Source organism: Macaca mulatta, chromosome 5, assembly GCF_049350105.2.
Source record: "Macaca mulatta isolate MMU2019108-1 chromosome 5, T2T-MMU8v2.0, whole genome shotgun sequence".
Classification (NCBI taxonomy): Eukaryota; Metazoa; Chordata; class Mammalia; order Primates; family Cercopithecidae; genus Macaca; species Macaca mulatta.
Genome location: NC_133410.1, coordinates 69,091,331 through 69,105,002, shown reverse-complemented (window position 1 = coordinate 69,105,002; position 13,672 = coordinate 69,091,331). Strand labels below are relative to the sequence as shown.

Sequence of the window (13,672 nt, the reverse complement as noted above, 5' to 3'; positions counted from 1 at the left end):
TATTTTAGTCATTCATGGAAACTAACTAAATGAGCTAAATAAATATTCCCATCTGCTTTATGAAAATCACATTAAAATTGTTATCAGAACATGACTGTCTATTATTGAATTATGCACTAACACAAAGTTAAATTACATGTATTTGTTTTCAGGATAAGCTGGCGGGAATTTGAGCATTTAGTAAAATGGTTTGAGAGAATGTCTTTTTCTGTGAATGTATGAACAAATATTCTAATAATAATTTGATTTGATGTAGAAAATAATAAAATTTATTTTCAAATATTATACTCCTCCACCTCAAAACTATCACTACTGAACATGAATGCTGTGTGAAATTCACATACTTCTTGAACAGGAGTGCATTTATTCAACACATATTGGTTAAACACTTTCTTTGTGTTAAACATTGCTGTTAACACAGAAGATACAAGTGTGTAAAACAAACAATCTGATATTTTTGTGCTTATATACTAAGAGTAGGCCAAATAATGAACTAAATGAAGAAAGAAAAAATAAATAGTAGTTTAGTTGGCAATAAGTCTAGTTAAGAAATAAAACAAGGAAACATAATAAAAAAATGTTGGCTAGCTTTGCTCTCTTAGTAGTCAGGAAAAGCCTCCAAGAAATGTTAACAGTTAAGACCTAAAGAAAAGCATTGACTAGTTTTGAGGAGCGAATGATATTATGTGCCAGGATTTAACAGACTAGTTCTTGTTATTATGTAGCGGATATATTGAAAGTGATAAAGGCACAAGTAGGGGGAAGATTCAGAAGCGCTACAAGTAGAAGGGGTGATATATTTTGAAGCTATTGACAAGAAGATGGATTGTATGTGGGGTATGAGATTAAAAGACAAGTCATGGTTTCTCCAAGTGTTTGGCCTGAGCTATTTGAAGGATGTAGTCATCACTTATTGGCTTAAGTAGCTCTCTGGAAGATGTTTGGGAGAAGACCAAATGGTCAGTTTCAGAGATATTAAGTTTGATATGCCTGGTAAACATCCAGATAGTTCAATAGATTCAATCGATATATAGATATGTAGATTTACAGTCAAAGCAAAATAATAGGTGACAATATATAAAACCACTAGGAAGATTTTTTTTTTAATTATGAAACTCAATAAAGTAAATTATTGTAGAGGAGGAGAAGTTGTGATGACTCAGTTATTGAAAATCCATTCCTAATAAGTCAGATGAAGAATCAGCAATAAGGAAAGGGAAAAGCCAATGAAGTTGGTTAAAAAACGTATATATTCTCCTGGAACTCAAATAACAAATGCTAGTTAAGGAGGAGGTGATTAACAGTGGAAAATGTTGTTGATATACACAGTAAGATAAGACATGAGAATAGACCTCCGCATTTAGTACAGTATTTGCCATGCTTCACTGGTGACCTCAGTAAGTTCAGAATCTGGGAACTGATAGAAGCGAGTGCCCAAATGAATTGGGACTAGGATACAGTGAGAAGAGGCAAATGAAAGCTGATAATATGAATACCTGAGGAAAGTAATGAGAGAAATGGGCAAAAACTAGAGAAAACAGCAGAGGTAAGAGAAAGTTTTTTGTTTGTTTGGCGTGTGTGTGTGTGTAATTATGTAAAAGAACATGAAATATATTTTCTTTCATCCGAGGACTTTTCTGAAAATTTTTATCTCATGCATATTGTGAGTCTATACTTTGTCCATTTTAAAGTTTGAGTAATAAACCTAAAACAAAGTTTCTGTTAGAACATATATTACTAAGATAATACATCTCATTTAAGATATTTGAAAAATATTATATCTATCCTAAGCATTATAACAAATCATGTCAAAGAATAATTAAATATTAAGAAGTCAAATTTAAATTCTGAGCCAGTTATCAAAAGGCTCAGAATTTATTATTTTTATTTTTTTATGTATATTACTTTCTCCAAATGATTATTAAAAATAAGATGATAATAATAATTTTGTCCATATTATGGTCAAGGCACTATTCTAAGCATGTTACATGTATTATCCTTACTCTAAGTTTCCAAAGTGAAATTTATTAACTTTATTGATGTGATTTTATTAACCCATATTCTAAATAGGGGTCTTTGGCATCAGCAATTCAGTGACTTTCTTAATCCTTGATAGATACAAATGATGTAACAGGAATTGAGTCCAGATATGCTTAATTCCAAAGTACATGATATGTGATTTGTACCACTTTACTGCATAGTAAGTATTGAAAGACAGGCACTAAGTTATAAGCGACATGTCTTTTGTACACTGGGTAGAGCCAGGTACAATGAAGCGTACTTAATATGATCTTACTATAAAGTTGTTAATTTGTCTAAGAAAAGTAACATCAGGAATAATAAAAATGTAAAAATAAATCAGTCTTTTTTATGTTTACAAATTCAAAATGTTAGAAATCACTAAGCAAAAACAAAAAAATTAACCTAGAAAACTTTTTTCTCTCAAGTGTCTCACCACTCTTATGAAACAGTTTATCAATTTACAAACTAAAACAAGACACAACAAGATGCAGTTCTACTCAGACGTCAAAGATTTGAATGCAACTAATTGCACATTATATAGGGCTGATTGTGCAATAAAGGATTAGGAACAATCCAGTGTTAATCCTCTAGTTAACCTGCTAAGTTTCTACAAAGATATGCCACTTGAGATGCAAATGTCAGGACTATCATAGTTCGAACATTAGATTCCGATGCAAAATTGCAAAATTCTCATCTCTAAATAATGAATATTTAAATTTCATTTCTTCTAAATGTTTACTTTTTTTCACAATTTAATTAACACCTAAAAATGTAAAAATCCCTGTGTTACCTTCAAATAAAATACCAATAAGAAAAAATTTAAATGTATGAGGCAAATAGGAACTCATTGGCATGTGTGTGTTTGTGTGTGTGTGTGTAATTAAGTAAAAGAACGTTTAAACATCATTAGTTTTTCATTACTTTAAGGTGGATTGCCTGCCAGGGTTTACACATGTCAGAAAGGACACAATAACTAGTGTCATTTTAGAATTGTAGTCCTTGGAAATCCTTGACTTATTTGATTTTCATTCCATTTGTTGCACTGTGTCCTTGGATTTAACTGTGTTTTTCTTGTAAGATTTGTGTTTTTCATAATGGAATATTGTAAACATTAGCAACTTCTGAAGGGTAATTTTATTTTTTTAATTTTTCTTATGATATTTAAATATTAAATACTTAATATGATATTTAAATATTAAATATTTTGTATGATATTTAAAAATCCCAAAACTTCACTTTGATACAAAAAGAAAAGTAAATTATACAAGTCTTGAAACTAATATATCAAAATTCTATTTTCTGTGATATATATTCATCACTTATATATGGCCTCAGTAGAACTATAGAAAAAGCATATGATTTAAAACTGTACAGAAATGGTTTTAGATCTTTTAAGTTCTATTAACGACCTGTATGCACTTAAAAAAGGTCTTAATCTTTCTTTTCCATCTATAAATTAGAGTTAATATAACTCAATTTATAAGCTGCTCATACTGTTATAATTACTGAATAAGAAATTATATATTGTGTATTTGTCAATTATTAAGGAAAAGACTAAACAGTTTTTTTCCTTTCTTCTAAAGACCTAGATAAACATGGAAAAATGGAATGCGTGATTGCATTTTATTTTTAGGACACAGCAACAAAAATGTATTCAACATTTTTTGTAAAACAAGATCAAGCTCTATTTTATTACCTGTATAAATACGTCTTTCTCATATTAAGTTAAATTAATAATACTTTTCAAATTTATTAGAAACTGAAAATGCTTGGAATACTATTTATGCATATGTTTATCTAAAATATAAACATATATTTATAATTTAGTTTTCTAACCTAAGAAGAGTATATTTTCTCCTTCCTTAGTGCAACATCTGTGAATGTGGATTTGGATGAGTAACATTTCAAAACATAATTTTCAAGAACTTAAATACTGTTTTTGAAGCAAGTAAACTTTCACAAAAAGGTAGTCACTTTTTAAGAAAAGTAATAAAATCAATTCAAATTAATGCTTAAATGATGAAATTTTTCAGACATATTACATAGTATTTCTAACAACTACTGTGGCTTTTGCGTACTATTTTCTATAGACACTAATTAACTCTATGACAATTTGTATATACAACGAAGTACACGAAGACAAAAACCTGGAGATATTTTCCGTGTAAGAAAATAGGTTGAGCATTTGTAATTTTACCTGTGGACAATGGTCAATGGCAGCATAAAATTCACAGACCAATGACAGAACCTCATTATTATCTACCATTCAGTTAATTTAAATTGAGTATGAGAGATGCATGGAACATCTTCTATTAAAACAATGCATAAAGTATGCATGCTCTTCACCACAAAATTAAGGTAAAAGTCAGAAATGTATTTTAGAACAGTTGTGTTAGAATTTAATCAAGCAATCAATAATATTTGAGGCAAAGAAGAAACACTTAAATAAACAAATAAATAAAAAAATAAACTCACCTTATCCAGAATACATATCTGTTTCCTTGTTTGAGCATCAAGTATTTCAATCTCAAAGTGAGTTGTTTTTGAATGTTTGACTGCTGGTGTTGGTTTTAGAGGGCCCGCTGAGAGTACAAGTTTTGACAAAAAGTGAAAATTTCTCATATCATCCCTCAGTATGAACCGTGTAGCTCTTTGGGAAAATAATCCTCTCTTGCGTTCTGAAGCGAGGGACTTCTGCCTTTTGAACATTGTGTGAACTAACAGGAGGGTCTGTCATGTCAGAAGTGGACAATTGTGAGTGTGCTCCTTTTGCACCAGTTAAATACTGCTGGAGAACCTTCGAAAGGTCAAATGGTATGCCATTCCAAGAGTTCAGTTTTATTTAGCAGGCTTGAAAACAATGACTGATCTTATTTCTATATATAACACGCTATTGTGATTTGCTGTGTAGCGTATTACTTTACCAGCAATTGAATTATTTCTTGCTTTCTCCTTTTATCTCTGCTTTGTAATATGACTACTCTTATCTGAAATTCCAAAGCAAGAATAGACAGAGCATTTTCATTATCTCTGAGTTCTGGATGCACTAATCTTCAAACACACACACACATTTACATTGAGATGTATTTAACATTAGCAAAGTGCTCTCTTAAAGTTAAATTTTTAAAAGTCCTAGTACATTACTACATAACATTTAAAAAATGCTACCTAAGGACAAGAGAAGTGGCATATATATGTTTACATATGTTTTATATATAAATATGCTATATGTGCATGTGCATTTAAAGCATTCTAAAATGAAAAAATATTTTTATCAGTACTAATTATAATCCCAACTAACTTAAAATAACTTACACAATATAAAATGATGAATTCTTCACTTCGTATAAAGATTGGAAAGATAGCAAACTATGAGATTAGAATTTGTAGAGAAACTTTTTGTAACCTGGGGAAAAAGAAGCAAGCATTATTTTAACATTGTATATCTTTGGAAATCTATTGAACTGATATACAAAATCTATAGTAAGTACCACATTTTCCACAACCCTATGTTATGGAAAATACAGATAGCCTCAGAATGAAAAATGAGATCTGGAAAACATCCTGACAAAAGAGCTTTTAGAAAACCTCCTAGTGCTCTGAGATATGTAAATCTGATAAAGAAACAAATGAAAAGAAATCCAAAATACATTATCACTGATTCAAAATGATTTTAAAGGAAAATATTCTTAAATGTAATTTTCAATGAAAACATAAAAATAAAATGACACAAAATACATAGAGGAGGAAACCTGTTATCTATCTGAGGCTAATCTTTACTTTTAAAAACAACTAAAATAATGTATTCATTTATAATTTTATTACACATTATGCCCTAGAGATTCACTTTACACTCTTCAGTTATTGTGTTCACACTTAATATTTTATATTACATTACACTCAATATTTTATATTTTCAAAAATATAAACAATAGGGATATGTGCATGTTTTTACATACTTTGTGGGCACACAGTGTGCAACTTTATCATCTAGTTGTTCAGCACTTCAAACCTAGAATCATCTTTAAATTCTCCATTTCTCCCACACCTCACATCTAATCCATCAGAGATCCACTACACTGTGTGTTCACAGTTACAGTCCAAGCATAAATCTTACCTGTATTGCATATCCAAACTGCTCTTCCTACCCCAACACTAGTCAATCAATAGTCTATTTTTAACACACTAGCTGGAATGACCTGACTCTATATTAAGTGGGTAACTTAATCTGCTCAACACATTGCAGGGGCTTTCTATTTTATGTTAAAAAACAAAAAACAACAAAAAAAAACACAAAGATTTTTGCAAAGGTTTGCAATGTTCTGCATCACCCAGCTCCCTATGACATCTCTGGCCATATCCCCTAACCTAGTTAAAGCATTTAGAACAGTATCTAACATAGAGTAGATGATCCATAAATTGTATTAAATAAATTAATGAGCAAAATGTATAATTTGAATGTGTAGGCAGAATGATGTAGTGCTAAGTTATTGCATTGTATTGAAATGATCCAAACACTATTTACATAATGTTTCTCCAGATATATTTCTTATTTAAAAAAAGGAATAGTTAGCCAGGTGCGGTGGGTCATGCCTGTAATCCCAGCACTTTGGGCGGCTGAGGTGGGCACATCACAAGGTCAGGAGTTCAAGACCAACCTGGTCAACATAGTGAAACCCTGTCTCTACTAAAACTACAAAAATCAGCTGGATGTGGTGGTGGGCGCCTGTAGTCCCAGCTACTTGGGAGGCTGAGGCAGAAGAATCGCTTGAACTCAGGAGGTGGAGGTTGCTGAGAGCTGAGATCGCGCCACTGCACTCCAGCCTGGATGACACAGCAAGATTCTGTCTCAAAAAAAAAAAAAAAAAAAAAAAAGAGAAAACAAAGAAAAAGAAAAAGAAATAGCCAAAAGAATTCAGAAGCCAATCTGAAAGAGCTCTCATAGCCAAATTTTGAATAATTCAAGCAACAAAACAAGTACTAATAATAATGGGTTCAAATTCAAAACAATATACCTTGGAGTTCATACCATTATAAATAAATGATTGAATACATAATAAATAAATTAATAAACAAAAAAGAATCAAGAGCAAGTCTTCCTTACACAAGACTTCCAAGTAATTTATGGATATACTATCTCCTGAATGTGGGCTTCAATTAGTGACACATTTGCCAAAAATAAGGAAGGAAAAGGGAAAAATAGACACTTTATAGAGGAGAAATCCAGAAAGCAGATAGCATCTTAACCACTTGACCAAGTCTATCATCACCATGAAAAGTCATGTTGCCATTCATGTACCCATTATATCATGAAATGAGAAGAATGCTTCACTCCTGTAATATTCCTTCAAACCTCATTATCTCACTTCAACTATAAGAACACATCAAGGACAAATTGAGGGACATTCTACACAATACGAGACCAATACTATTCAAAAGTGGCAACAAGATAAAAAATCGAGAAAAATTGAGACTGTGACAGATCAGAAAAGCCTACACGGGGACACTACTGGAACATTCTATGTGCTATCCAAGATTGTTTTCTGGAACCAAAAAAGAATGTTACTTGGAAAATCTGCTGAAATAAATATAACATCTGTGGTTTAATTAACAGTATTGTATCAATGTTAATTCTGAGTATGGTAAATCTTCTATGGTTATGCAATATGTAAAATTAAGGTAAATTGAGTGATGAATATACCAAACTTTTTACTTTTTTAAACGTCTGGTAAAATCTTTCCAAAATAAAAGGTGTAAACTAAGCACCCACCCACCAAAATCATAACAAAAACAAAGAATGTAGAAAGAGACAAAAAGGTTGGGGGGCGAGTATCACTGAAAATAGGAAAATTGCTCACTTAAGTTAAAAATTTTGAAGGGAGTACAAATTTCAGTTATTATGCTACTTATAATTTTATTATCTATACATGAAGCAGTTTTAAAAATAAAATCTTTGTTATTTGCTAAGGTGTTTTATACGGTTTTTGCTAAACATATCACAATGAAAATAACACTGAATTAATACTTGTATTATACTAGATAATAGATATCATTTGGTAAACTATATTACAATTTAAAATATATTTAAAATTTAAAAAACACACACATTAATAAAAATACACAGATACAAGATAGAATATTTATTCCAGTTGCATTTAGTTATTAAAAATACTGAACAGAAAAAAATTGTATTATATTACCTTCATATTTTTTATATTTTTTGACAAAAAGCATTCCAATTCAGTTTAGTCTCCATTTGAGGTGTTACTTCTTTTCGGTTCATTTTTAACATTAATAACGTGCTTAGAGCAGTTTTAATTTACAGAAAAATTAAGCATAAAGTACAGATTTTCCTAATAATCCCTTGCACATCCCCAACACCAGTTTCTTTTATTATTATTTAACACCTTTCATAGTGTAATACACTTTTTATAGTTGAAGAACCAATATTAATATATTATTATTAACTAATTTCACTAGGTTATTTTAGGTTTCACAGTTTGTGTTTTACTGTTCTATGAGTTATGACAAATGCATAATGTATCCACCATGACAATACTACACAGAATAGTTTTGGTGACCTAAAATATTCTGTGTACCAACTCTTCATCCCTCCTTTGCCCCTCCAAGCCCTGAAGATCACTGATGATTTTATCATCTTCATAGTTTTGCTTTTCCCATAATATCATTAGTTGGAATTATATAGTATGTAATGTTTTCAGACTGGCTTCTCTCACTTAACAATTTGCATTTAAACTTCCTCCATGTTCTTTCACAGCTTAACAGCTCATTAATTTTTGTAATTGTTGAAAAATACCTAGTCGCATGGATATAGCATATTTTGTTTGTCCTTCCTATTGAAGGAAACCTTGGTTGTTGCTATAAGTATTTGTGTGCAGTTTTTCATATGAATATAATTTTAAATTTATTTGGTAAACAGCTATGAGCATAATTGTGGAAATGAATGGTAAGCATATAGTTAGCTTTATAAGAAACTGCCAGCATGTCTTTTAAAGTGGTTGTATCATTTTGTATCCCCCGCAGCAATGAATAAGAGTTGCTGTCACTCCACATTCTTTCCAGCATTTGGTATTGTCAGTGTTTTGGGTTTCAGCCACTCTAATTGATGTTTTGTGGCATCTCTTGTCTTATTTCTTAATGACATGTGATATTGAATATATTTTAATATGCATATTTGATACCTGTACAAATTCTTTGGTGAGGTGTTTGTTCACATCTTTTGTCCATTTTGTAATTAAGTTGTTTTGTTACTTTTGAGTTTCAAGAGTTCTTGCTACATTATAGATATAACTCCTTCATCAGATATATGTGTTACAAATACAAACTTCCAGTCTGTGGTTTGTCTTTGAGGACCTCACAATAAAAATTATGCTTTTAATCTGTGCTAAATGCTACCCAAATATATGTTGGAACATACTGCACCTGGGGATGGGTGGGTGAAAGAGAAAACAAAATAGTACTCTCAAGGCAAACCACTTGTCCTTTATTATTTTGTGTCAGTGTTCATGCAAAAATGTTACATATTAGATAAAAATAATTGGAATTCAGAAAGTTAGTAATGAGGAGATTTTCAAAATACTGTATACATCAAGCTACATTATTCTTAGACATAGGCAAACACATAGGTAAGAAAGATATATATAGAAAATGGCATTGTTTACTGGAAATTGTATGGATTCAAGAAGTTTTTTTTTTCCTAAAGAGTTATATGATCTCAAGGTTTCTATTATCTGTCACATTTTATAACATTATGAACCTTATAGGACTTTTATGAAATCTAACAAGGAAATTCATATAAAAAGATATTTTTTAAAACAGAAGACTTTCTATATATAAACTTATGTATATAAATATTTAGTTATATATACATATGTAGAATATGTATAGAGATATGTATATATAAAAACACATGTTTATATAAAAGTATATATACATACATACATATATATATAAACAGATCCATGTTTTTCAAATTAGATTTATGTGTCTGTCTTCACCCCATCACCCTGCTCAAACATTAAAATTATTCCTGTTCTCTCTCCTTCTAAATTTAAATGGTTATAATACATGTTTACAGGGGAATGAAATTTACTTAAAATATGTATACTAATAGGCAAACAGTTTAAATGGGTTTGGGCCTTGATTCCCAAAGACACAATCTTGATTGCCATGACCCTGGATGCTGAAATCTCAAAAGATAAAAATTCCTACAGTTTAAATGCCTGGAAATCAAAGTCCTGGAAGATCAAAATCCCAAAAATATAATTCCGAAAAAAGTATTTAAAAATTATATAAAATATGTTTATTAATAGGTTTACTTCAGAAACATTAAAAATATGAAAGAGGCCGAGCGCGGTGGCTCAAGCCTGAAGCCTGTAATCCCAGCACTTTGGGAGGCCGAGACGGGCGGATCACGAGGTCAGGAGATCGAGACCATCCTGGCTAACCCAGTGAAACCCCGCCTCTACTAAAAAATACAAAAAACTAGACAGGCGAGTGGCGGGCGCCTGTAGTCCCAGCTACTTGGCAGGCTGAGGCAGGAGAATGGCGTAAACCCGGGAGGCGGAGCTTGCAGTGAGCTCAGATCCCGCCACTGCACTCCAGCCTGGGCCACAGAGTGAGACTCTGCCTCAAAAAAAAAAAAAAGAAAGAAAGAAAGAAAGAAAGAATACTTAATGGGCTACTTTATATAATAAATTAGGAAATAATGACGTACATATTTTTATGAGTATAGGCACTGGTATACTAAGAACCGTCACATCAGTATAAAGTATGAGCAGATGAACCATATTCACACAGAAATAGGTCAAAAAGTAAAATGAACCATATTCACACAGAAATAGGTCAAAAAACACTACAGTTGGCAATTTTGTGAACCTAGATTTTTTAGCTTTTAACTGCAGTAATTTAAAGTACCATAATGGACAACCTAATTGTTCTAATAAGATTGACCAAAAACTGTGACAGGTGCAGTTACTTAAGGAGCTAAGATCTTGAGAAATTTTATTGTGTGCAAATGTAGATATACAAAAGTGACACTCTGCATTTACTGAGGAAATTTCAAGGACTTTCTGTACTTGCACAACACTAACACACACAGTCAATGTTGTGATAATACACTTTCATGAAATCACATTTGCAAAAAATGCATAAAACAAATTAGAATTATCTAAATATCTTTACACAATATATATCCCCCCAGTATTGAGAATTAGGCAAAGATGAAATACATAGCATAGCAAATCGGTGCTATGTTTGAAGAGGAAAAGGTTATACGTGATTAAATAATTTGGCAGGGAAGATTTCTCGTATTTTTTGCCTGAATTTTTACTTCTGCATTCTTTGAAACACTCACTGTACTTATATTTGGAGAGAGGTTGTGATCTACTAAATCCGTAAGTATATGCTGCACATTTGAATATCTGGTTATTGCACAGCCACTGCAATGAAAAAATCATCTGCCTTAGAAACACTGATAATAATGACCTTTAAGACTCCATATTTCACCATTAAGTAACCTAGTAAACTTAATTTTAATAGCACTTTTGTGAGAGAACAACTTTACAAGTCTCTTCTATTGTGTTGTAAGAAATACAGTAAGAAGGAATAATATTTGGCTTCCCCAATACCAAATCTATATTATTGCTCTCCAGAGAGAGAGAATCAATAGGATATGTATAGAGATAAATAAAAGAGGACTTGATAAGGAAGTTTACTCATACTATTATTGTGGTTTGGAAGTCCCACAACAGGCCGTCTGTGAGCTGGAGACTCTGGGATGTCAGTAACAGGGCTCTCTCCAAAAGATGGAGAGCCTGAAGATCTGACCTCTAAGGCAGCAAAAGAAAAGTCTGTCTCAGCTCTCAGAGAAACATCAAGTATCCTTATGTATTCATTCTCTCTGGGAGCACAATTGATTTGATAGTTCATGCCAACATTGAGGGGAGATCTATTCCACCTGATCCACCCAGATTTACACACTAATCTGCTATGGAGACACCATAGAGTCACACACAAAATCATATTTTACTAGGTTTCTAGATACCCTTAACCCAGTTGACAAAATTAAGTCCACAAGTTGAACCTTTGTCAACCTTGCCACCATACTCATCTCCATAAATCATACAATTTCCAAATAAAGACAGTAACAGGTAGTAGTTTAATCTAATATGATGCCACTAACATGATGCAACTATCTTGCATACAACTGAAAATGCACTAATCTCTTACCTAGGATTTAGCATTCAGGGTTTCAACATTTAGGATTTTAATCTTTCGAGATTTAAGACACTAGGAATTTTAGACTTTGGAAATTTTTATCTATGGGGACTTTTTAAAATCTTTTGTAATTTCAGGATTATGGTGTTTAGGATTGTATCCTTTAGGTTTATCATCGGCACTGGGTTCTAACCCAGGTCAATTGACTCACAGAAATATCTTCAAGTACATTATCCTCTTCGCCCATAAATTTATAGTCTCATTTATTTTCCAGTTACTTTTTTTTTTTTTTTTTTTTTTTTAAGAAAGAGATGGAGTCTCACTCTGTCGCCCAGGCTGGAGTGCAGTGGCATGATCTGGGCTCACTGCAACCTCTGCCTCCCGGGTGCAAGTGATTCTCCTGCCTTAACCTCCTGAGTAGCTGGAATTACAGGTGCACACCACCACGCTCAGCTAATTTTTGTAATTTTAGTGGAGGAGGGGTTTCACCATGTTAGTCAGGCTGGTCTTGAACTCCTGACCTCGTGATCCACCCACCTTGGCCCCCCAAAATGCTGGGATTACAGACGTGAGCCACCGCACCTGGCCGAAGAGATCTTAATGACACAGAAATAAACTATGTTCTGAATCTCAAGCCTCTGAAATATTTAAACAACAACAACAACAACAACAACAAACTATTTGAGCAGTAACATTAAAAGCACCAGTATTAACATTTCAACTAATACATAATAATTACAACATTAATTTGGTTACTTGAAGTATATCCCTGGTAAAAGCAGAAAAGGGAGAAAAGGTAAAAATAATGTTGTTACAGTGACAAAATATCAGTTTTAAAGTTTTGAACAACAAAGCAGAATTTGCTAACCTAAAATGATTATCAATAAGAAATAATAATAAATCAGTTAATGTTATTATACATAAATGATATTGCTCTTCTAAAAACCACAGTGTAGCTGCAATGTAGAGGAAAGCGCTCCGCAGTTAAAAGTCAGATGTGGGAATTATTTTTCAAACTTTGTCAATGTGTGATGTATGATATTGAATAAACCCGGTAACCTGGCTGAACACAAATTATCTAAGTCATAAAATGAATTCATCCTCATCATGATTTCTAATGACTCTCCTATGATTTCTAATCAATATTTGAAAATGTGTCTCCTATTTAAAATCAGTGTTAGCAAAAAAAGTTAAAACTACACAATAGATAAAATCTGCACAGAGTTCTTCCTTCAGAAGATTATTGTACAAAGTAATATGTGTAAAAATATACTATGATATTCTATGACCTTATTAATTATTAATACACCAGATAGAGGTGGAAGGATCTTTACTTAAGACTATGGTAAAATTAAATGGTTTCCTGTAGAGAAAATAAATTGGACTGAGATTTAATCTTTCTTTAAGAAAG

The 13,672-nt window shown here is 31.9% G+C and overlaps 1 protein-coding gene and 1 long non-coding RNA gene across 5 annotated transcripts in view; one reads left to right on the top strand and one right to left on the bottom strand.

The window, feature by feature from the left end:
* The window catches only part of TECRL (trans-2,3-enoyl-CoA reductase like), a 136,229-nt gene extending 131,275 nt beyond the window's left edge, over nucleotides 1-4,954 (bottom strand). For all 4 annotated transcript variants that reach the window (XM_078002664.1, XM_078002666.1, XM_001110088.5 and 1 more), the window contains exon 1: nucleotides 4,498-4,954. In XM_078002664.1, coding sequence (XP_077858790.1) covers nucleotides 4,498-4,731 — 234 coding nt within the window. In that variant the 5' untranslated portion in view covers nucleotides 4,732-4,954. The remainder of the gene's footprint in view (nucleotides 1-4,497) is intronic.
* The window catches only part of LOC144340982 (uncharacterized), a 71,225-nt gene continuing 58,960 nt past the window's right edge, over nucleotides 1,408-13,672 (top strand). Inside the window, exon 1 of the long non-coding RNA XR_013417520.1 lies at nucleotides 1,408-1,546. This is a non-coding gene — a long non-coding RNA (uncharacterized LOC144340982). The remainder of the gene's footprint in view (nucleotides 1,547-13,672) is intronic.